At 40.9% G+C, this 26,038-nt stretch overlaps 2 protein-coding genes and 1 non-coding gene across 3 annotated transcripts in view; all 3 read right to left on the bottom strand.

The window, feature by feature from the left end:
• The window catches only part of cax1 (cation/H+ exchanger protein 1), a 1,125,587-nt gene extending 1,114,960 nt beyond the window's left edge, over positions 1-10,627 (bottom strand). The window contains exon 1 of the mRNA XM_037539619.1: positions 10,613-10,627. Coding sequence (XP_037395516.1) covers positions 10,613-10,625 — 13 coding nt within the window. The 5' untranslated portion in view covers positions 10,626-10,627. The remainder of the gene's footprint in view (positions 1-10,612) is intronic.
• Positions 8,129-26,038, bottom strand: part of ttll12 (tubulin tyrosine ligase-like family, member 12) — a 43,174-nt gene continuing 25,264 nt past the window's right edge. The window contains exons 10-14 of the mRNA XM_017698890.1: positions 24,767-24,918; positions 20,864-20,945; positions 16,698-16,766; positions 11,983-12,121; positions 8,129-8,370 (exon numbers count right to left, since the gene is read on the bottom strand). Coding sequence (XP_017554379.1) covers positions 8,219-8,370; positions 11,983-12,121; positions 16,698-16,766; positions 20,864-20,945; positions 24,767-24,918 — 594 coding nt within the window. The 3' untranslated portion in view covers positions 8,129-8,218. The remainder of the gene's footprint in view (positions 8,371-11,982; positions 12,122-16,697; positions 16,767-20,863; positions 20,946-24,766; positions 24,919-26,038) is intronic.
• Positions 10,511-10,701, bottom strand: LOC119264441. The gene has a single exon (XR_005131022.1). It is a non-coding gene; the product is annotated as a U2 spliceosomal RNA (small nuclear RNA).

The raw sequence follows: 26,038 nt of genomic DNA, 5'->3' as shown, positions 1-26,038 counted from the left end.
TTTGATGACTGTTTAAAACTCTGTTTTGCTTCTTTTGTGCTGCTTTCTTGCAAACAAAGCAAATATGAATTTATAGAAAGCAACTTTGAGGAATTCAAGTTGCTTTTCAAAAATTCTGCAAAGTTAAATAGTTGGGATGCAATCAAAGTCATTCAGAGTGGTGGAGTATGAAACGCTCTGTTCTAGAGAAACTTACAGAGTCAGAATTGTTCACAGTGGTGGCGGTGATGGGAACCAGATGTCGAGTTAAATGCCCCTAAAAGCTCCCTCACAGAAAACTAGTACATGTAGCGTAATAACACGCTGCCTGATACCTGAGAAAGCTCTGGCCTAAAATGTATTTTTTGAAATCCATTCCTGGTGGAGAGGGACATGCAGGACATCGTAAGGCACAACTGTCCTCAAATAAAGCTTAGCTTTTCAGATTAATCACTGTTTTATTGTCAACACAATGACATGTAAAATCTCAGAAGGCACTTGTTTTATACTTTTACTTATACTTAACCACACAATACTCTAGGGTGAACTTTCATTGTGCTCTCTGTGTATTTGCAGACCGAGTGACCTTGAAGACTGCCCTGTATCTGGAGAATGTGTAAGGAGTGAAACAGCTCGTCCTTTTTCTTTAGTCCTGATTACATCATCCTCAGACTAGCTAGGGGATGGTGTGACAGTGGGCCATTGTTTATGACTTTGGAGACACCACATGTGAAGTGACTAGCTTGCCCATATATGGATTTCCTTCCTTTTCATTTATTAAGCATATACACCATGTGGAATTATTAGCCTTATTATTGTTCATATTACTCTTTTAAGATTTATTAAAGAAAGATTATGTTTAGCACTGAAAGCTTAATGGTCATATTGTCCAACTATAAGGCTGGAATAGATAAGAGCTAAGACTCAGCACATAAGGCTGTGTGCTGACTAACGGTGGAATGCAGAAGGAAGTCAGATAACAGGAAACAGCTCAAAGCTGATAGTAGCAGACACTGGGATCAGCACCCAATACATGTGTTTCATCTTGTCAGATAAGCAGAGCCATTGTGTGGAAAGCGGGGGGAGTTGATAAACACAGGTAACACTTTGAGCTGACCGTTGCAGACACGCTCACGTCTCGAGCACATGCTTACACGTCTATGATATAGATTGGTGAGATGTGCTAACGCACACATTGGAGGCTTGATGGAATCTACTGATATCTTGGGTAAGGGAGGAGCTCTCATGTGACTATAAAAAAGGGAGTCAGATGAGAAGGGGTCAGAGCTTACTTGGGAGATACATGGTGCATGTTCTCTGTTTGTAACCTCTCCAGAGTCTGATCTACTCGTCTCATTCTTTGCATCAACGAACACGCAGGACTGGTTTCGTCCACAACCAATCAGGCATAACATCATGACCACCTCCTTGTTTCTACGCTCAATGTCCATTTTATCAGCCCCACTTACTCTATAGCTGCACTTTGTAGTTCTACAGTTACAGACTGTAGTCCATCTGTTTCTCTGATACTTTGTTACTCCCTTTTACCCTGTTCTTCAGTGGTCAGGACCCCCATGGACCCTCACAGAGCAGGTACTATTTGGGTGGTGGCTCATTCTCAGCACTGCGGTAACACTGACGTGGTGGTGGTGGGTTAATGTGTGTTGTGCTGGTATAAGTGGATCAGAGACAGCAGTCCACTCACTGTCCACTCTATTAGACACTCCTACCTTGTCAGTCCACCTTGGAGATGATGGCTCATCTGCTGCTGCACAGTTTGTGTTGGTCATCCTCTCATCTTCACTCAGTGGTCTCAGGATGCTGCTAACTGCTGTACCTCAGCAGTTCTCTGAGGTGGGGGCGAGCAAGGTTAAAAATGGCTTTGAAAGTGAGTAGTACATTTTTAAACTTTATACGGGACGGGACCGGTAACCAAAGTAACTGAGAGAGGGCGGGGGTGATGTGAGCTGAACGCTTAACATGGGGGGAGGGGAAATCCAGCCCCAGAGCTCTGAATGTACTGTAGCTTTTGTATAGACTTTAGAGGGAGACCAACAAAGAGGGAGTTACAGTAGTCAATATGGGACACAGTGAAGGCATGAACCAAAGCTTTTGCATCTTTATCGTTCAGGAACGTTCGTGTCTTAGTGAGGAACTTGATATGCAGATCAAAACTACACATCCTTTACAATAAAATCTGCAAATAGTGAGGCCAGAATTCAGCACACACTGGGGGACCATTTAAAAATCCTTATACTGTCAAATTTCTTTGCAACTGTTGTGGTGACCTGAACCTAAATTCACCAAATGACCCCTACACAGATCTGGAGGAACAAGACAGAGATGATGAGAGTAAAGCATTTGTGAAAATGCGAGATGTGCTAACAGGCAGTCTGTCAGCTCCACCAAACACTTGACCTGCGAAGGCAAGTAGGCTGTAGGTAAGTGAAGGTAAGTATTGGTTCTTGACAAACCACACAGTGATGAGACTAAGTCCATATCCTTTTATTTCTTTATTTTTAATTCATATTTTCGATGGAAAGATTTAATAAAACATTCCCTGATTAATAATCAATGAACTAAATATTGGCTAACTTGAGCATTTGGAGATCTCCTAAGCAAGGTAACATTGGGGAGCAGGCTGTAGACTGCATGCATTTGGAATATCACCTCTAAAGGGGATGAACTCAATGAACTTACAAAAAGAAATTGTACAAATTATAGCTAAAAGGAAGGGAATTGTTGGATGAACAGCTAAAGTGAAAACTAATAAAAGAGTTGTATTAGATGACAGTACAAATTATAGCTGAAGTGAACTCCTGAACTTGGGTGAAGAAGCTGTGTAAGATGACCCTGTGAGGATGGAACAGCCTGGTACGACCAGGCCAGAATGGTTTTTAAGGACATCATGAGCGTTTGGTTTTAAGGGTTGCCAAACAGGGTGCAGGGTTTGTATACAATGGGGACTAAGATGATATGGAATTGTGTAAAAAGGGGTGGGGTGATTCCTTCATCACTTCAGACTAGAGTTTTAAGGCAATAGCATAGAACATGCTAGACATGCTCATAAGCGTCTAGACCCTGGGCAGAAGGGACGGCTCATCTCTTATTTTCATTCATATATGAATACATTTACAAATGAACTTTTACTGCTGCATACATTTTATATCCTGGTTCTCTTTGTTCTCTTGGTTTTTCTGGGCCGTAGAGAAACTTGCAGAAACAGGCTCAGATTACAGTGGTGGTGATGGGAACCAGGGGTCACAATGGCTCCAACACAAATACAGCCGTTTCATTAACTTCAGTCTAATACTATCTATACAAACTCTGTGACTTCACCTCAGAAAGTGCCATGACATTATCTAATAATAGAAAATAATCTGTCATCTAGATGTCAATCTACAATTTTTTATGAGAAATAGAGCCTATTGGAATAAGTGTTTATATATATATGAATGTAGGTTTATGTCATTTGTAATGATGGGTGTATTGCTGCTGTTAGAAAAATACCGCATAACTCCATTTTTGCTGTTTTGTACATTTTTACTGAATTTGAAAACACCAGCTACCCTTTATAACATGCTAAAGTCTCACAATGAATGGACCTGGAGAAAAGCTTCAAAATATCTTTAAAAAAATAGTTCCATAATAGTCCATTTGAAATCAGTTTCTCCTGTTTAGTTACCTTTTTGGCGATATAAGGTTGGCGGCATTATGTAGGTGTCGTGTAACTTTCTGAACGCCGTCCTACAGTGAATGCTTTACCCTTAAAAAGACTCACTGACGCAGAAGAGTGAAACCAGTAAATCCACTGCTGTGCCCGGTTCTCAGAGGAGGTCCACAGGTACACCAGAGCAGTCGTTACAGAAACATCCTAATTCTGAAATCTTCAGTTAGGGCTTAATTTAGGACAAGAGCTGTTACTAAATTAATACAGTGGGTTGCAAAAGTATTCATACCCCTTGAACTTTTCCATATTTTGTCACATTACAACCACAAACAAATATATTTCACTGGAATTTAATGTGAAAGACCAACACAAAGTGGTATACAATTGTGAAGTGGAAAGAAAATTATACATGAATCAAAACATTTTTTACAAATAAAAAACTAATAAGTGCGACGTGCAAAAGTATTCAGCCCCCCTGAGTCAATACTTTGTGGAGCCACCTTTTGCTGCAATTACAGCTGCAAGTCTTTTAGGGTATGTCTCCACCAGCTTTGCACATCTAGTGACTGAAATTCTTGCCCATTCCTCCTTGCAAAACAGCTCAAGCTCAGTCAGATTGGATGGAGAGCGTTTGTGAACAGCAGTTTTGAGATCTTGCCACAAATTCTCAATTGGGTTTAGGTCTGGACTCTGACTGGGCCATTCTAACACATGAATATTCTTTTTTTTAAACCACTCCATTGTAGCTCTGGCTTTATGTTTAGGGTCGTTGTCCTGCTGGAAGGTGAACCTCCGCCCCAGTCTCAAATCTTTTGCTGACTCCAACAGGTTTTCTTCCAAGATTGCCCTGTATTTGGCTCCATCCATCTTCCCATCAACTTTGACCAACTTCCCGGTCCCTGCGGAAGAGAAGCACCCCCAGAGCATGATGCTGCCACCACCATATTTGACAGTGGGGATGGTGTTTTCAGAGTGATGTGCAGTGTTATTTCTCCGCCACGCATAGCGTTTTGCATTGTGGCCTAAAAGTTCTATTTTGGTCTCGTCTGACCAAAGCACCTTCTTCCACATGTTTGCTGTGTCCTCAACATGGCTTCTGGCAAACTGCAAACGGGACTTCTTATGGTTTTCTTTTAACAATGGCTTTCTCCTTGCCACTCTTCCATAAAGACCACATTTGTGTAGTGCACGACTAATTGTTGTCCTGTGGACAGTTTCCCCCACCTGAGCTGTGGCTCTCTGCATTTCATCCAGAGTCACCATGGGCCTCTTGGCTGCCTCTCTGATCAGTGATCTCCTTGTTCGGCCTGTAAGTTTAGGTGGACGGCCTTGTCTTGGCAGGTTTACTGTGGTGCCATACTCTTTCCATTTCCGGATGATGGATTGAACAGTGCTCCGTGAGATGTTCAAAGCTTGGGAAATCTTTTTATAACCTAAGCCTGCTTTAAACTTCTCCAAAACCATATTCCTAACCTGTCTGGTGTGTTCTTTGGACTTCATGATGCTGTTTGCTCCCCAATATTCTCTTAACCAACATCTGAGGCCGTCACGGAGCAGCTGTATTTGTACTGAGATTAGATTACACACAGGTGGACCCTTTTGAGTCATTAGCAGTCATCAGGCAACTTCTGAATGCAATTGGTTGCACTCAGGGAAAAGGGGGCTGAATACTTTTGCACGTCGCACTTATTAGTTTTTTATTTGTAAAAAATGTTTTGATTCATGTATAATTTTCTTTCCACTTCACAATTGTATACCACTTTGTGTTGGTCTTTCACATTAAATTCCAGTGAAATATATTTATGTTTGTGGTTGTAATGTGACAAAATATGGAAAAGTTCAAGGGGTATGAATACTTTTGCAACCCACTGTAGTTCCTACATTCATTATCTTATCTTAACTCCAGATAAGAAAACAGAAGCATCCTAACTCAATAAATCTGCCTAAATACTGACCTAATGTCTCTTTTTAGCTGTTCTGGGAAGAAGACAATGTTGTTGTTTACAGGCAACTAAGATCATTAACAATAATTTTGCATATGCTATTACATTTATTCAAAATAACTATTTCAATTGTGACTTTTTTTCTTTCTTTTTTTTTTAAATCTGCAGTTCAACAAATGTCAGACAGACTTTCCCATTAACTCTGTTAATGAGGTGCATTCACATTGGGCCTCATTCACCAATTCACTTCCTTCATTTTTCTATAAATGTGTTCTTGAGAAAGGTCCTAAGATAAAGTCTACATCAGGTTCATGTCATCTTCTTGAACCACAGAACTGTTCAAAAAGCAAAATTGGTTTCTGTAAACTAAGCTGTCCCGCAAAGCACATCAGACTTAAAATCATTATTATGTCTTGCTTGAAGCGTCCTATAATTTCTCTTATCACAGCATGTTCTCAAAATATATTTGTACTTTCTCGATGTCATTGACCTTTTAGCTGCAACTTTAATCTATAAATGTATGATTCAAACCACATCATAGTTAATCATATACACCTATTATAATCACCTATGTATAAAAAGGCTGTCTGGATTCATATCGAACCGAGTGTGTCTCTGAACATTGGCGCCTCGGTGTCATCTGTCGGATGTCAAAGCTTTGAGCGAGAACGAACAGGTCCATTGAGGTGACGGTGGGATCAAAAAGTGACAAAAGGAAGAAAATTACTAAAAACAAACCCCAAAGTAGAAAACACTGGTGAATGTCGGGCGTGGTGGGTAGCGCTATCACCTCAGAGCAAGGAGGGTCTGGGTTCGATTCCCCGGCCGGGCGACCACGGTCCTCTCTGTGTGGAGTTTGCATGTTCTCCCCATGTCTGCGTGAGTTTCCTCTGGGAATGCCGGATTCCTCCCCACAGTCCAAAGACATGCAGTCTGGTCGTTTGGACATGGTAAATTGCCCCTAGGTGTGAGTGAATGTGTCTGTCTGTCTGTCTGCCCTGCGATGGACTGGAGACCTGTCCAGGGTGTATCCTGCCTTCCGCCCTATGACAGCTGAGACAGGCTCCAGCACCCCCCACGACCCAGAAGGAGAATTGACTTAGAAGGTGTGTGTGTGTGTGTGTGTGTGTGTGTGTGTGTGGTAAATGTCAGAATCTTTGCAAAAACTGCCTGAGCGGGTTTTAAGGAGAAATTTCGCCTTAAGAATGGTTCTTTAATGAGGCCCAATATTCTTAACTTGTTCAATGAATGTTACCAAAACTTACAGTTAATCCTACTTTGGCTTCGATTCCACATTTTTTCCCACACAGTAGCTGTCTATAACTTATTTTTTACATTTGATATTTTGGTTACATGTTTATGTCTCAGCTATTGTGCATCATCAGTTGCTTGGTATCAGACATAATTGATTATTGACCTACATTGACTGGATTAGCCTTTTCTAACTTGAAATAAGGTTCTGTAGGATCAGACATAATTCCTAAATTAAGACTTGCTTCTTTAACACAAATCATATCTTGATCTGGTAGGTTCTTAACTCTGGTCTAAAGATATCAAGTGTCTGTAACACGGCCCCCCTGGGGTTTAAAAAGGCTACTATCTAATGCTGCACTGTATAGACTATATTATGATATTTTATGAGCAATAACACACAACAAATCTCTTTTAAAGAATTAAATGTTTGTTATGCTCAACATTCTAACGTTCTGTATGTTTGTCTCTTACGAGAGAGAACACATTTTCATTATTCTCCGTCTCTTACACAATATTTGTTTCAGTATCTTCATCACTGGTATGTAATATCAACAGATTTGTATTTTGGGGAAGAAAGCAGTTTGGTCCAGTTTAGGTTGGTGTATATAATCCGCACGTTTTTCAGCTCAGAGCCGAGGGAGCGAACTAGATGACACCTCACCTGCTCTCTGTTGTGTTGTGCTAAAGTTTGGTCAAAATACACATTTTCTTCATTTTCTGAGTGAAAGTAAGCCACGTCTCCTCTACACACTGTTAGAAATGAAGCTTCAGTGCAGGTTCAAGGTATAAACAATATAAATGCCCTTTATCCCTTAAAAGTACAGCAGTGGTTTTAAGGTCCAATAAAAAATGTTACCAGGTAAAAAGCACATATTTGTACCTTTACATAACCATCAAAAAAAAAGAACAGTAAAATAAAAAGCCTGGAGACGAGACGGGGTGTGTGGAGTAAATATCATTTCAATGCATTATGTTATAGTTATGTTCTCTGTCTAAAGCTGCTGAGAAGTACCCTTGATGGTACCACCCCAGTGACAAGAGAAAAGAGGAACATGTCATAGAGGTTTGATTCCTGTAGAGGATGTGTTTCCACTTATATGAACAACTAAACATGTAATTTGATCAAAGGTGTTCAAACTACTGCATACAACTGTACATGTATGTAGTTTCCTTCTTGCTAACATCCAAACTCAGGTAGAAAGTTTCTTCAAAATCGAACAGAGTTTGCGCTTTAGACTTATGTATATTATATACCAGTGAAAAAGTTGTAAACACTTTGAAGTCAGTTTGGGTCATTGTGCCATCCATACCACCTTTATTTCCCTTGAAGGCAAAGCCTTTACAGCCTGGCTTATCTTAAAATACAGGGCAATCATACGATTTGGGTGACCGGACACTCGTCCGCCTGATCCAGGAACAGCGTCTGGAACATGTGGTCGTAAAAGCTGGGGTGGTAGAGGCAGGCTCGGTGGCAGTCTGGACTGAAGTTCACCTCCAGAATTTGAGGCTGCATCACACGCTCTTCTAAGAAGAAACACAGAACACAAAAGACACTAATTAGAAAAACAGTGACGCTCATTAATCTACATCAAAATAAATCACCCAGATTACTGTCCTGCTTACAAGCCCTAACTAGTTTTTAATCTCCTGAAACAGATTTTAAAAGCAATGAGAAGAACGAAACACTGACTAGGCCCAATATAAAATGATTTTATAAAACGATTTGTTGTTGATGACGTGCTAGATTAAAATCATTTACTAATTTACAAAGTAAAACTAAAGAAAGGAAGGAAGGAAAAATAAGTCAATTGGACTTTAAGGGGAAAATGAGCGATGATAAGTGGAATTTGCTGAGCAAAATGGCAGCGGACCGCCAGCTTAGCTATCAGCAGGCCAACAGTGGCCCACTATCCTCTTGCTATCAGGGCAGGTTCAATACAGCCAAGTAAACAATGAAGTAAAGAATGAAACTGTGTATAGGTTTATAGTGTGTTGGCACTGCTGTCTGATCCACTCGTACCAGCACAACACACACTAACACACCACTACCGTGTCAGTGTTACAGCTGCGCTGACAATGTTTCACCACTCAAATAGTACCTGCTCTGTGAGGGTCCATGGGGGTCCTGACCACTGAAGAACAGGGTAAAAGGGGGTAACAAAGTATCAGAGAAACAGATGGACTACAGTCTGTAACTGTAGAACTACAAAGTGCAGCTATACAGTAAGTGGAGCTGATAAAATGGGCAATGAGTGTAGAAACAAGGAGGTGGTCATAATGTTATGCCTGATTGGTTTATGTACAGACACGACATTCAGAGTCTTTATTAAACTTCAGCAACACTTTAACCTCATCACTTTAGACTTATTTACATATATAAATTACTCTGGTTTGCTGATACGTCTAATCTGCAGCAACCCGCGAAACGTAAGTCAGCTTCTCTTTCTCCTGCTTCTCGTTTGAATTCTCCCATTTCACGGCACCTCAGGCACCATTTAAGGTGGAACAGGACAATTCGAACGAGAAGCTGGAGGATGAGAAGCGACTTCAACCTCAAACAAAAAGTCAAACACTGAAAGACTTTTTGCAAGAAACTCGCGGAGAAGTTTCCTGAGAGAACTCTGCGACTGAAGTCTGTTTTACTTTGCTCTTTTACACTTAGACACTTTCTTATTTTGTTAGAAGAAGTTATACTGCAGTTTGCTCTTCTGAATAACATCAGAACACACTAGGAGAATCCATCCTCTGTCAAGGGGGCCTTGGGCACAGAAGAGAGGCTCTTAGGCCCGACAGACGTGAGAAAAGCAGCTACAGCTGAGCTAAAGGTTAAAGCAGAGCTAAGAAAGTCTGAGTTTGCGTTTATATTTTCAGCCTGTACTAGAACATCAGCGCATACTGAGATATAACATTACTTACAGCCAAGATGGTAAAACAGACAGAAAATGTTGTGGCTCCCAAGGTGGTTTCATTTTTGTTTAAAGGACAAAACGGCTCTTCTTAACATTTCGGTTGCGACCCCTGAGTTAAGCCCATTAGTTAGGGGTGATCAGCACGTGGGGTGAGCACGTGCCCGCTTGCTCGAGCTGTAGCTTTCGATAGCTCCACAAAAAGTTGTAGGCCATCCATACCACCTTTATTTCCCTTGAAGGCAAAGCCTTTACAGCCTGGCTTATCTTAAAATACAGGGCAATCATACTATTTGGGTGACCGGACACTCGTCCTGTTCCTGATCCAGGAACAGCGTCTGGAACATGTGGTCGTAAAAGCTGGGGTACAGCCCCATTAGCTTACATTTCATAAACCTGTAGCGGCTGCAGCTACTAAACTTTGTAGCTAAGTACAAAAAGTAGCACACTACTTAGCTACTCCCCCATCCCTGGTCTTAACTTGATGTGATACTTTATTAATCCCATTCCACCTCCACATTTAACCCATCCGTGAAGTGAAACACCACATACACACTAGTGAATACACACACACTAGGGGGCAGTGAGCACACTTGCCCGGAGCGGTGGGCAGCCCTATCCACGGTGCCCGGGGAGCAATTGGGGGTTAGGTGTCTTGCTCATGGACACCTCAGTCATGGACTGTCGGCCCAGGGGATTGAACCGGCAACCTTCCGGTCACAGGGCCAGTTCCCTAACCTCCAGCCCACGACTGCCCCCAGAGGTGCGCCGTTCCCAGAGGTACTGCAATACCAGGTCGATGCGTGGAGCGGACGGAGCAAGCCCCTCTTCCGTCTCCCTGTTCTAAAAATCAATTTAACATGTAGTCCTCATATAGAGGACGTATCAGATATTAAACTGATAAGAACAGATACTACACTTGATCTTAGCCAAAAGGCCGAGAAGCGAGAAACTTAGCACAGCACGACAGAACTGGTTAGAATCTGTTTCTTGCTCGCTCTGATTTGCCTTTATCCTCTAAAACGTGTAGATATTGAACCTGTGTTGCAGTGTCACTGTTCTAGTCTGCTTGCTAAGCTAACGCTAGCTTCTGACGCTACCAAAGACAGTACAATGGAACAAGACGAGTGCAGCTAATGGCTTAACACACACACACACACACACACACACACACACACACACAAAAAGATATACTGCCTTAGATTTTTGCCTTTATCCTCTAAAGCGGCACCGATCAAACCTCAGTGAGCTGGAACTGAATCAGTGTTGTGAAGCTATTTTTTATTTTTTTGGCCTGCTTGCTAAGCTAACGTTAGCCTCTGCTGTGTGGTTTATTTCAACAGCAATGCTGTGAAGATGAAGGAAGAATCTCCATCGACACCGTCTTGCATAAAAAAAAAAGAGTTTATTCACATTTACAGATCAGAGTCAGAATCAAGCACCATGGTTCTCCTTGAGAGAGAATGAAGCCAAAACATCTCTGACAAAAAAGCTCTGACTGCCCCTTTTATATGCTGGTTATTTTCGTGAAGTAAGGCACACATGTGGACATGTGGGACTGATTAAATGACCTCAACTGTCTGAATACTGAGAGAGATAGAAAACAAGGGGCCCATCTCCAGTGGGACCTACAGCTTTAAGCCTGGGCCACCTTATTTAGCATTCCAGACTCATAATATCAGCATCATATAGAGATTTCAGATACTACATAGCTGGATGCATATGAGGCCCCCTTTACTCAAGCCAAACATTGGATTTCATATGAAGTGAAAAACCACACAGAGTCCCCTCAGCTCAAGCATTCATATGGGGGCTCAGACACTTCAGCTGCTAACATGGACAGTAGTTCATAAAGTTATTATTATAGAACCAACATCATCTATTTTAACTGTTATCTCAAACATCAGCTACATCAGTGCTTCCTCCAAGTTTCTCGCCACCACATCTCAAGCTGCACATTAGCAGACTGTAGCACACTGGACTGGAAGAGGTTCCAGCTCAGTGCAGATGTACAAAACTAAGCTGTAACACCCCTCATTTTCTTGGATGTACCAAAAAAGCCCAGAGAAAAAATGTGATATAGTAACTCATTACACTAATATCAATCTATATAATCATAAGAATCCATTACAATGAGGAGCTAACCATGTTTTCATAGCACAGAGAGTCTTTAGCAAAATCAAGGAATGGTGAGAGAGTGGAGGCTGTGGACTGAGTAGTGGTGTATTACCTCCTCCCGTCTGTTCCCATTTCAGCATGAGATCGATGGCATATATCGCTCTGGAGGAGGGGTATGGACAGATTCCATATGGTGCAGGGCGGGACGAAGCTGTCTGAAAGAGCTCGGCGAAGGACTTGAAGATCTCCCCCTGGAGCGTGCACACACACACACACACACACACACACACACACACACACACAGTGATAAGACATTTACATTTTATGTGGTTAATAACTAAATAACTACACTCCTGGGCAAAAATATGGGCTGTTTACTTCAACAGTGATGCTGTGAAGGTGATGAAGGAATCTTCGTTGACACCGTCTTGCTTGTATATAAAAAAGTTTATTACAAGGAATTCAGCATCGAATCAAGCGCCATGGACTGCCTGAAAGAGAGAGTCCGCCAATATGACTTCTCTCCCTACCAGCTTCGACCACACACTTATATAGATTAGATATTTTTGTAAAAGAAATTATTTCATCTGTCTGGAACAGAGAGAGAGAGAGAGAGAGAGAGAGAGAGAGAGAGAGAGAGCGAGAGAGCGAGTGAGAGAGAGGGGGAGAGAGAGAGAGAGAGTGAGAGTGAGAGAGAGAGTGAGAGAGAGGGGGAGAGAGAGAGGGGGGGGGTTGGGGGGGGAGACGCCCATATCCTGTGGGACCTTGACTTTGGACCAGGGGCCCATAACTTAAACAGTCCAACCAATAGTTGGCCACCATATGGAACTTCAGATACTACATATCTAACTTTAACATAAAGTCAGATTTCTATGAGTTGTTTGTGTTAAAACAGGAGCACTATTGACTTGTTTTGTAAAACTGATCTTATCTGTTTAGCTGAAAATCATTAGGACCCTCTAGTTTTAAACATTTTAGGTGCACAACATCATATCATATAAAGCTTCAGACACCACAGGGCCAAGCCCAAAATGGGCAAGTTTGTTAGAAAACTGACAACTGTTAGAAAAATCAGTATTATACTCTATATTAATGATCAGTATCATATCAATGTTGAAACCACGTACTAACAAATAGTATAATGACCATTAATGCTCCCCCGCTCTAGCCGTTCACGTTGTCTCACCCCTGCTCTGCCAGAGCACTTCTCCTTCTGTTTAACCCATTGGCCTCTCGGTACATTTCCCCTTCTTTGACTTATTAAGACGAGTATACCGATGAGAGCTGTATTTGTAATGATACAGTGAGACAGGGGGGAGTTGAGGGGGAAGCATGAGAGATGCGCTGGCTCAGCACGAGGTGAGGGGAGGTGTCGGTTCATCTGACAACTGTAAAGGGGGGGTTAACCTAAGGCTTGTAAATCGAACCACTAAAGGTACAAAAGCAAGATTCACCAAGTATACTTCAAGCATTTGCATCTAGACTATGTTCTGTTTGTAACTGCTCCCTTGCTGCAAGAGCATCGGTGATCTCAGGCTGATTATTTAAAAGAATTTTAAACAACCCTTTACAGAAAGAAGTGTCAGTATTTTTGCACACAGCACTGATGGATTCGAACAGCTGGAAAACAATGAATGTCAGACCAATTGAATGTCAGACCATACATCAGTGAAGACACACATTTTTTTGCCCAGGAGTGCACTTCATGTTGCTTCTGTTATTAAAGGGTATTATACCTGTTCTTTTTTGGGTGATGTACATATACATAGGAATTATTAATTAATCAAAAGTCTCCATCAAAAGTTGTATAAAAACTGTGGTGGTCTTCTGACATATCAAATTCATGTCAATTACATTTTCTAAACCAGTTCCATTTTCTTCCAAACACCGAAATTCTACCATCAAAATGAAGTTAAAGTGACCACAGAATAACAATAACTATTCTACTGTAATATCCAAAATAACTGGGCCACCCATCGATTCTACTGAAGCAGCTATTCCAAACAAAGAGCAATTATGAGGGTAAATAACCCCTTTGAGAATGAGGCCCAGTTACAGTAAAGCTAAATTATATCTGTGTGTTAGTTAAGCGTGTATATGATGACGCATAAATCTATGCACAGTTAAGAGATATGAAGAGGAACAGCAATTCTGTTGTGATGGAGGCAGTTTAACACACTACAGGCTAGCAAGCCAGTGGAGCTCAAGTCAACTTTATGCCAACTTCTTACCACAAACTTCTAATTTTCACTTCAAAAGAAACTTTCTGTTCTCTCAAAACTGCTTTTCTTCAAAAGTCCTCCCTTCTGTCTCATCTTACACTTTCCCATCTGCCCCCGCGAGTTACTGTCCTGTTCAGGCACATGCCTATGCAGTGCAAAGACTGGGGACTCAGCCCGAAGTGGACTTAGTACTGGCCAACAACTTCAAAGAGCGCGTATAGTGTAATATTTGCTCTGCTGTAGTTATTTTCTCCAAGGACTCTTATTGTGAAGCCTTCTTGGACCGTTTATGCTGAGCTCAGAGAGAGCAGAGTGTCTGTGGCTGACGACCAAATAAGCTGGACATAACAACAGTATGCTCTGTTAAAGTATTCCTTCAATGTGTGAGGCAAGGCAGGAGCCAAAGCCAGCCTTAAATAAAGGCCACAGTTTGAGCAGAAGCTGTGCGTCCAGAGCCGAAAATGTTAGATCATAAAACGAAACACAAAAAAATAAACAAAATAATGTCTGAAATTGTTTTCTTTCTATTATTTCCCCCTTACACTGACACATCGCAATATAGAGTTAAAGACGTCGTAATGACTACTACTGTTATAATATTTGCTTGCCATTTATCAAGATTTTCTTTTCTGAACTGTCCAGAATTCTTCTACTTATTTATTTATTTATTTAATCTTATAGAAAGTCATGTCATCCTTAACCTTACTACAATCTAAATTTAGCAAGGACAGCAAACCAATAAGTTAAGGACCTTATATCTGGAACAACTGCTGGTGCGACGTCAATAGCCTATGAATCCAGTGGTTAATGGAGGTAAATATAAACAGTGTCACCTTGGCAACTTTTGCTCTTTAACTACAGTCGTATGCAAAACATTTATTATTCCATGTCATACGACAGGCTTTGTTGATTTTCTAAATTAAAAAAGTTAATACATTCTCTACAAAGAACACAATTAAATATGGCATTTTTTTCTGCATATTTTAGTGCACTTTTTTCTGGAAAAAATGGTAACACTATATTTGGAGTGGTCATTGGTAGATGATTAATAAACTCTTAGATTATTATAGATTATCAGTAACACATCAACAACATATCAGTGAGGTAGCAGTAGTGCAGCACCTGAATACACTGAAGTAAATATCTTGTAGCTGTTCTGTTGATACGTTACTTACATTTAGTAGATGTGTTGTTAATCTGTTACTTCCATTACCCAGAACCTAACCTTACCAACCTTACCCAACACCTAACCCTCACCCTGGGCCTAATCCTAACCCTAACCTTAACCTCAACCCAAAACCTAATCCTAACCCTCACCCTGGGCCTAATCCTAACCTTAACCTCAACCCAAAACCTAACCCTCACGCTGGCCCTAATCCTAACCCTAACCTTAACCTCAACCCAAAACCTAATCCTCACGCTGGCCCTAATCCTAACCCTAACCTTAACCTCAACCCAAAACCTAATCCTAACCCTCACCCTGGCCCTAATCCTAACACTAACCTTAACCTCAACCCAAAACGTAGTCCTAACCCTCACCCTGGGCCTAATCCTAACACTAAGCTTAACCTCAACCCAAAACCTAATACTAACCCTCACCCAGGGCCTAATCCTAACACTAACCTTAACCTCAACCTAAAACCTAATCCTAACCCTCACCCTGGGCCTAATCCTAAAACTAAACTTAACCTCAACCCAAAACGTAGTCCTAACCCTGGGCCTAATCCTAACACTAAGCTTAACCTCAACCCAAAATGTAATCCTAACCCTCACCCTGGGCCTGATCCTAACCCTAACCTTAACCTCAACCCTAATCCTAACTCTTATATGTTGTTGACATGTCACACAAACGTAAACATTTGGACAGGACTCATTTTAAGTTTTCATATTCTATAATATGCTAAAATTAGGCAGATGAACAGTAATTGTGCAGTAAAATGTTCAGAAGTGTGTTCTCTGTAGAGGACGTGGAACTTATTTACAATTAGAAAATCAACAGTAATCTGACCAGGGGAGCCCAAACGTGCACGTTTCACTGAATAAGCGCAGATATACTTCGCAAAGTTAACATTACTCGTTTTACCTTCATGTTGTGCTCACAAGTAAACTTCAACCCAGAGAAAAAAAAGGAGAGAAAAGATTTCTGTGTTGATGAATTGTAAACATTTCACCACCATTCAGTAAATAAAGAGGCAGGTTTAGGATATAATTAAGATCTAACACTTCATTAGAGTTGTATTAACACGTGTGTGGTTACATTTGAAATGGCTTCGTTATAAACTCTCCTCATAATTTTAATTAGTACTGCAAAAGACTGGGGCCGCATCCCGAAAGCCAGGGCCCAGAACTGCATCTGAGCCTCCTTTAGAGCAAGAAAACTGCTCTGTGTACAACAATGTTGAGCATGGCTTCATCCAAAAGCTATGAAGCCGACGCCTGCTGCTCCCATTCCCTCCCACGCAGACGAGTTTCATTTCCAATTTCAAATTAAGAGTCTTCTTCATTTTACTTTTTTTACGCAACATACCTGTACAAACAACCAGCCCCCAGCCCCCAGCCCCTCTCATTTCTTTGCACATTCATGAAATGAAAAACAGAGTCTCACCTCCACTTGTTTCCATGGATATTGTGGATACTGCCTTTCAAACATGGGGATAAACTCATCATAGTGAACCTTCAGAAAGGAAAAAAAATCTAGTTAGTCCTACACAAAAAATAGTGCCACCAACTTTGAAAAATAAGTACCAAACGTGTTAATAATTCATAACTCTTTTAAATCTATTGTTTTGATCATGTTTTAATGTTCTATTCTCATTTATTTTTTTCTTTACTTTTTTTAAAATATTTTTTTAAGCTCTATATTTTCTGACTGTGTATTTTCTCTCTGTAAAGCACTCTGAATGAGCGCAAGGCAAAACTTGCCTTGCCTTGTTACTGTGCCTTTAAGACTGACATAAGACAACATCTGTTCTGATTGGCTGCTCTGTATTGCGCCTCATTCAAAAAGCACTTTCAGTGTGAGTGGGCGGGGCTAAACTGCTGCAGCCTAAACAGATGAATGTATGTAAATGAAATGGTTCTTGTGACATCACAGAAACAAGGAATTAAAAATGTCCTGTTTTTGCAGCTTAAAGTCTATTTCTGGACTCTACTGATGCAGAGTATGTTTTAAAACTTCTTGTTTTATTACTTCAAACTCCTTCATTCAACTTTCCATGACAGGCGGACTTCAAAGCTTGCTATTGATGGATGTTTTGAATAGTTCATCTTTATTCTTGATAGTACTAATAAGTAGCGTTTATTAACCGAAAGAATAGCACTCTTCACACTGTAACATAGGCCTTAGCTTGTCTGTGAACTTGGACACTGGAGTGCCCTCTTAACAAAGAGGCCTCTAGAAGTTTGTGAGAATCTGCTAATGCAGCTGTGTGAGAGCGAAGAAGCTGTCCTTGAGATGATAAAGTCTCTGGAGTTGGTGAATTTACAGTGCAACCAGTTGAAAGCTAGTGCCCTTGGGAGAGTGGAACATCCAGGTAATAATAAGTAAGGGATCCCGAGGAAAAGTGTAAGGTTTGGAGATGGTATAGAACTTTATAGAAGGGGAGGGGGGATTGCTTCATCACAGGATATAAAAATGGGTGTTTTGCGATGATCTTTGCATCCAGGTTGCCTGGGAACCATCTTGCCACTATTGAGGCTGTATTTGTGTGATTCTTACGAAGATAAAACTGTGTATTCTAGTTCATGTGTTAATAAAGGCCAAGTCGCCCCGCTAGCTTTGTGTTTTCAGTGAAACAGGATCCTCCTGCGCCCTCCAGCTCTCCCAGCTCAGACAGAGAAGCTCTGAAAAGTGGAGATCTGCGGTGCCTTTGGAAGCCTGAATGGTGTCTCACAGGAAACAAATGACTTCCTTGGGATTAGCAGCAACCCTGCTTTGTTCCCATAAATCTGATCTTCTGCCTTGGCTCCCATTAAGCCACAAAGACTGCTGCTGCAAACTCTGACTAAGTGACTAAGCAGCTGTTCTAGAGCTAAGCAGTGTGGTTCTGGAACTAACCCCCCCCCCCAATTCTCCATAGGCAATTTTTATACATAATATTTTATCCAGCCAAAGTAGACTTACAGTGAGCAGCGAGATTGTGACATGATGATATGTACTCAAATTAAAGCCATGAGTGAGTCTGATTTAACCTTGTTTCTGAAAAATCATGTTTTATTCCTTTATCATCCTTCATAAATGTGTGTTGATAAGAACCAACACAACTTTATGTAATGTTAAAGTTCCAAGCTATAGTGCATGAAGAAGTGTTTTATAAGCACCAAGGGAGGTGCTGGGCACCAGAGATGCAGCTTAACCTTTTTAATGGTTAGGTATTAAAACGATAACTTGACCTTTTTAATGGTCGAATTTGTTTAGGTCCAAAAAAAGTGATGAATCTTTGATTTAATGATGGGTAAAACTTGAGATAGACCACTTGTTAGACGTAAGTGATTTGTAAGACTTATAGAATATTTAATTGTTTAACAAATAGTCTGGGGTGGGTGACTGGTGTCACTGCGCTCTAACAATCCCCACAGAGGTCTCAACTTGTTTTAACCATCTGATTTTGTCGGTTTGTGCAGCAAAGGGCAGCATCGTCCAGTGTAACTGGCATAATGACGCTACATTTATCCACACTGAAAATGGTGCTTCGACTTACGAGGTTTTTTCTAACAGCATTTTACACCACCAGACACTGCAGACATGATCTCCACCATCGCCTTCTTGTTATCTTCGTGAATTTAAGATGAAAACTCGTCAGATTAAATATTACAGTGTCTGCATTTACATGCAAAGATTTTTGCCAATCCGATTGAAAACAATCAGACTGAGGTGTTTATTCTCACTCTGTTCAACCATCTGATGAAAATCTTTGGTTATATGCTCACTACAAGTAATCCGATGCAAAATGACACGCATGCGTGGAGCAGCGCTTAGAGTCAGCGCTACCATGACAGCGAACATCACGTGAGGTCCAGTCAGAGTGAGACGAGTGTCCAGCTGGCGTGTTTGTGTTTTTAAGTGCTTTAAACTGAAGTCAGACTCATAAAAACATCCTTCACATGTATTTATAAAGGAAGCGGCGAGAGGAAGACGTTGTGTTCTGAGACACATAAGCTGGACATCCGTCTCACCGCCGTCTTTTGAAGATCAGAGTAGAAACTCTGTCTCCTCTGCAGACCAGTTTCTGCTCCGCCATGCTGAACAGTATAAAGCTCCGAATGGCCGCAAACAAACTAGATTATTCCGGATTATTAACAGATTATCAGGCTGCATGTAAACGTGGCTAGTGATGGTGGAGAACAGTCCTTTCTGTGTGGAGTTTGTATGTTCTCTCTGTGTCTGTGTGGGTTTCCTCTGGGTTTTCCGGTTTCCTCCCACAATCCAAAGACATGTAGTCAGGCCAACTGGAAAGGATGTTTATGGCCTGTGGTGGAAATTCAAATAATAAGTCGTAGACCTCAGAAGATAATCAAAGATTTAGTGGAAAAGCAGACTGCGGGGAGCTGTCAGCTAAGGCCCTGAAGCTCCTCGAACACAAGCAGCACTGTGTGTGTGTGTCTACACACACAGACATTATATATATATACGTTTTTACATTACAGGCCCCAGTATTTGTGATGTGATTTAAGCTGCTTTCACCCTGAAAGTGTAAAATTCACTGCTGTGCCTTTACACACATTATTTTGTCTGACATGCTTCCACCAAGTCTCAACGTGGCCAAAACAAGAACAGAAGGCCTGTAGTTCCTGTCACATCACAAAAGGCTAATTTTATCGCAACTGGGCCAACCAGCGAGTGCTGGTCATTGCAAGTGGTGTGAAACCGCATGAGCAACCAGTGGTGGACAGTAATGAAGTAAATGTAATTCGTTACAGTACTTAAGTTGTTTTTTGTGTATCTGTACTGAATTTTTTTCATTTTCGGGCGACTTTTTACTTTCACTCAATAGTGTGAACTCCACTATATTTCAGAGTCTAATATCTGACTTTTTACTCCCCTAGATTACGTGGAATATGTCGTTCCTTTTGGTTTCTGTCTGTATAAAAACGTAACATGTCAAAACGAAAGAAGCGCAAAGCCAGAGCACCAATCAGGGCCCAGCGGTCTCTTTGTTTAGAGCTGGTTTTGACCTGTTGGTCACACCGACCCAGTGCAGCACGCGGTTCAACGTCAGTGCAGCAGCATAAAACTTTGGGAGAGTCTGTTCAACATAAATGATGAACTAACCTAACTTTGTGTAAATAGAGCACAATATAGAAATATGTCCACATATGCAGTCGAGACTGACGCTGCTTTTTTCTGAATTTCTACAAACACCATTTCATTTTATAGTAAATTAGTTTTGGGCTGGTTTATGTTTATGAACAGAGGCCTACAGATCAGCATAGTAAAGGAGCTCATTTATGAACCTTAAAGCCAGTTTTTATTCAACTTAAACTTGTAATTAAGGTGAATTAAGTTAATTAATCTTTTAGCACTTTTAGTTTTGATATTTAAGTACATTTGAAGGCAAATACTTTTGCGCTTTAACTCAAGTGGAGGTCTAAAGGGAGGAACTTCTACTTTTGCTGGAGTGATATTTTACCTTGCATAGCATATTCAGTGTGAAAGCTGCCCACAGGAATGAAACATTCCTTCACATCTGACCTCTTTTGTGTTGTGTACAGAATGCCATCCATGCTGAAGTCAGGCCACAACCACCCAGACTGACGAGTTACTGCCCTCACCTGTTTCAGCTGGACACCTTCAGCGTAGTTCATCACAGTGTAGTGCTTTTGGTAATCATCAAAGCGATCCAGCGAGAAAGGCCTGACAGGTAACAGAGGAAGAGGTGAAGAATTGGAGAGGGAGGAGGAACAAGAAGGTATTAATTGCAAGCTGTTGTCTTGTGTGATCACTAGTTGTTACAGTTATTGTTCATATTACTCTTTTAAGATTTATTAAAGAAAGCTTATGTTTACCATTGAAAGCTTAATGGTCATATTGTCCAACTATAAGGCTGGAATAGATAAGAGCTAAGAGTCAGCACATAAGGCTGTGTGCTGACTAACGGTGGAATGCAGAAGGAAGTCAGGTAACAGGAAATACCTCAAAGCTGATAGTAGCAGACACTGGGATCAGCACCCAATACATGTGTTACATCTTGTCAGATAAGCAGAGCCATTTTCTGGAAAGCGGGGGGAGTTGATAAACACAGGTAACACTTTGAGCTGACCGTTGCAGACACGCTCACGTCTCGAGCACATGCTTACACGTCTATGATATAGATTGGTGAGATGTGCTAACGCACACATTGGAGGCTTGATGGAATCTATTGATATCTTGGGTAAGGGAGGAGCTCTCATGTGACTATAAAAAAGGGAGTCAGATGAGAAGGGGTCAGAGCTTACTTGGGAGATACATGGTGCATGTTCTCTGTTTGTAACCTCTCCAGAATTCTGTAATAAAACTCTGTTTGTTCAACTTCAGTCTGATCTACTCGTCTCATTTTTCTTGCATCAACGAACACGCAGGACTGGTTTCGTCCACACAGTACAGATGACACATTATATAATCTTTCACCTGAATGATTCACAACAAAGAGCCTGATCCTCAAATCCTAATGACTTGAGAGTAAACGAGTCTGAGCATCTCCAGTTGAGATGTTATCAATGAGGAGAGTGGTTGAAATATGAATGGGAAAGCATCTAACGCTCAACCTGCCGTCTGTTTGTGGAGAAAGTTGTGCTCTTTAAGAAAGAGCCAATCAGCTTGCTGGTTAAGTTGTGAGCAGAGTAAGCCCTCCCTTGTTTTGGAGATCTGCACACGCTCAGTACCCACAGCAACCCGAATACTTTTGTGTTACAGGGGAAAATGATACAAACTGTTTGAGTTTTTTGTCAAATTTTACCAGCAATTTTTAATGTTTTTAAAATGGTAATTTGACCATCAGCTTTGAGTATTTTGGTCTCTCCCCTCTGGTTTCAGTCATTTCTGCCTGCCTTTGTCATTTTTGCTCCATCTCATCTCTTTCTCAGCCTGTTTATGAAAACGTACAGACACCATGTCAAACAAACCCTCTTCCTCTTGCTACAGCTCTCCTAGACTCCCCTCTTTCTTGAGCCTGCACAGATTGCAGGAGGTCTTCACCATGATTGCTCTGAGGGTCTGAGTTTCTGCTGGCACCCTCATTAGTTATTGCTCATCACTGTTTTTACTTGGTGTGCAAACATTTTGGGGCACCTGAGAACATTAGATTTAAAAAGCTATTTAATTGGACAGTAAGTGTTATTTGCTCAGCCTGCCATATGCCCCTACTCAGGGCCCCAACGACAGCCACGAAAGCCAGCAGGAAGGCAGAGCCTGCAAAGTTAACCCCGCTATTGCAGCCCTGGGGACCGGCGCATGGCATGCTCAGTATTTGCTTAATCTTTTTCAAACCTCTCCTTGTACCAGCCAAGTATTAAGTGTAGTTCTCATCCTATACCTAGTTTGGCTAATTAATCTTCTATTAAATTAAATCAGATGTGCTGATTGTGAATTTGAACTAATCAGCGTGATGGCAGGGGACTTCAATGTGGAGTCGAGGGGTTGTATTACAGAAACATCCTAACCCTTAATTCTCCATGACAACTTCAGACTGAAACAGAGCCAACCTATGGACAAAATTTCTTAAATACCCTTGTAATTTTAAGAAAACCCTAATGGTGTCCCAACTATAGTTTTAACCGTTCATTCCTGTTGGTTTTAGGAAACTGAGAAAGGCAGCATAGTTTACTATGCCTATAAGTAGCGTAATTATGTTACATCCATCTATATTACAAAGTGGAATTTTCAGAGACGGTTTATTTTTTCTAACTTTAAAAAGACACCGAAGACATGACCTCTTATGCGTTAATGCTGATGAAAAACTCATCAGATAAAATATTGCAGTGATGGTGGTAATAATAAACGGAATAATGTTGGCGTGGCTTGCATGCCGGCTAAAGATTTGAGAAATGGAAAGTGAAACCGGGGAGTGATGGCAGTCTGATAAACAGCAAGGACCACTGTCACAACATTCCAGACTCCCAGGTTTCTGCAATTTAGTTTTGACCTTTATATTACATTGGTAACTGCAGCTGTCTCGCCAACTACATATTATATATTACAAATTTCTCTTTTCTGTTTTAAAAGTGTTCATTCTTTTATATAAATGGTTGCAACTGTAATTCCTGCCATTTCTCTCTGGGATCAATAAAGTATTCTGATTCTGAGTCTCACATTTGTAACTTTATTTTGATTACGTGTTTATGTTTCAGCTGTGTATGTATTGTCATTTTGTAAAAGACATGACAGTTGAGTGCCAACTAATTTCCCAACTTGAGATAAGATGCTGTAATAAAGACAAAATTCCTAAATTACCATAAGATGCGTTTCTGTGATACAAATTTGGATGAAAGATAAGATGTTAGTGTAATACAGCCCAGAACTTAAGTTCTGCTCTTCTAACAATCTTCATATCAACTACTTAAAAAAAATTCTTCTACTTCTTAGTTTTTACATAGTTATTGTAAACAAGATGGTTTGAAACAGTTTGCTTAGGTGTCTAAGACTTCTGCACAGCACTGTATGTGTGCTCATGCTATAAAACATCGGCAGTAATTTACACACTCTTGCGAACGTTAAGTTGTCTCCAACAGCTCACAGTGGCTGAGCTACACTACACAAGAAATCATGACAGACACTAGCAGCAGTTTGTCTTCAATTTGAGGGATGTGTCAGAGAAACAAACAAACAACAAATGCCAGGTCAGTTTGGTGATCCTACTGCCCAAAAATACACACCTCTTCACCTCTTCAGTTAACTGCCAGGTCTAGCAGGTTAAACATTAATTTGTGCAGAATAACTGAACAACCTTGTTGAATGTGTCATTCTTATATCAGCCCTCCTTTCTCCCCCCTTTTGATTGATTAGTTAGCACCAGCTGCGTGTAAGTTCAAATGTAGGCTAGTGGTAACGGAAGCCTTTATTAACTTCAGGTTTATGCATTAATACTATGAATGAATAAACCTATAAGCCTTTACATCAGAATGAGTTGCACCACCAACTAGTTTTAACACTGAGCTCTAATCAAGCAGGTGTAAGTGATGGGAAACCATCAGAAACCACGTAGAAAGACTAAAAACATGAGCTAAAAACTCAACACTACACACGGAGTATGAAGCTAAACACCCACAGCTCCAGCTCAGAGCTGCCTTTTGTGTCGGTTACCCAGAAACCGTTGTTTAAAAAGCTGCATATTTCAGGGAAATACTGAAGAATAAACAGACAGTAGCTAATATAGACAATTAGTTTTATTCGGTTTAACCTGCACACATCGTTCTCTTCCATATTGGACATTTTTTCCCACTGAAAAAGTCAAAGCAGCTGCCGTCGCGTTTCCACAGCAGCAGGTTTACAGATTGGTCCTGGTCCTTGGTCCACATTAGTTAGTCATTATTAGTTAAGACATGACTTACGGAGCTGTGGTGCAACCAAATTTAGTAAAAGGATAGTTTAAAGCTAACCAGCATAACTAAGGATTCCGTGCTTACGTTTAAACTTAAGTATAAACCTATGCAAACCTGGAGTAACCCAGTCCTGCTGCCGAGTGTCTGTGAGTGGCTAACCTGTTGGCAAAGCGGAGCCAGAAGACGTTGTAAGCGTAGAGCCGCAGAGGCTGCGCAGACCGCAGCAGCACCATGTAGCGGATGTCGAACTTCACCAGACCCACTTCTTCCCTGTCAAACAACACGGGGTCCTCAAGGTACTTACAGACCACCTGAGACACAGAAGCACATTTATTCACATAAACAGCATGGCTGAGGCAATATATGAAAGAAAAGCTCTTGGCTCCTCGGCAGAGAGAGAATTAAACTGATTTGGAACAAAAGCAAGACATCCGGCTCTGTTGTTCAATACAATATTAAATGATCAAACCCCTTTAGTGGACATTAAATTTGAGCTTGAGATACACCTTACTGTCAAAAAAAGAGATCCAAAAAAAATTAAGAAAAACTGAGGGAGAGAGAGAAGATGGAAAGATGAGATGGAGAGAGAAACAGATAAGCAGAAGGAAAATGGAAGGAAAAGAAAGAGAAGAAAGGAAAACAAGATGGAATTCGAATAGCGACTGATATGTAAAACTAAAAAAAGAAAATAAATGGAAATGAGAGAATTTTTGGAAAATAAGGGAAATTATCAATGCATGAGTATTGACCTGTTGTCTTGGCAGCAGAGAGAGAGAGAGAGAGAAGCAAGGAAGGGGGGGCTCTTAGCAGTGGACCATGAGATTACACACACACACACACACACACACACAAGCACTTCAAGGACAGCAATTAATCTAGTACAGATAGAGCGCGCACACACACGCACACACGGACGCACACACACACACACACACACACACACACACACACACACACACACACAAACACCCCTCTCCCGGTCTGCACAGAGAGACATACAGAGAGACAATGCAGATTATTTTCCTAATTAAAGGAAAGTAGATATATTATGAGAAACACACGAGCCAAGTTATAACAAAAAGAATAACACCTTTCAGTTTAATGTTAGCTGATGTCATCAAGGCTTATTCACATATGAGGAAGCAACATCCAAAACAATGTGATACACATGTCATTAACATCTAACTTTTTTGTGTTGACTAATGTTAGACAAACAGGATATGATGTCATTCTTTCAGCCCTGAATTGACAATACAGAGATTCTCCAGACTGAATCCAGGTTAGCTGCGCCTGGGGAACGTCTACCATATCATTGTGAATCGTTAACCACAACCTTCTTAAAACCTAGAGGTTTATATAGTGAACCACTATCGAATAGTGAGTTAATTTTGTTTGCGGATGGATCATGTTTAGATTTGATGAGTTCTGACA

This window comes from Pygocentrus nattereri, chromosome 1 (genome assembly GCF_015220715.1).
Source record: "Pygocentrus nattereri isolate fPygNat1 chromosome 1, fPygNat1.pri, whole genome shotgun sequence".
Classification (NCBI taxonomy): domain Eukaryota; kingdom Metazoa; phylum Chordata; class Actinopteri; order Characiformes; family Serrasalmidae; genus Pygocentrus; species Pygocentrus nattereri.
This window is presented reverse-complemented; position numbering and strand designations above follow the sequence as displayed.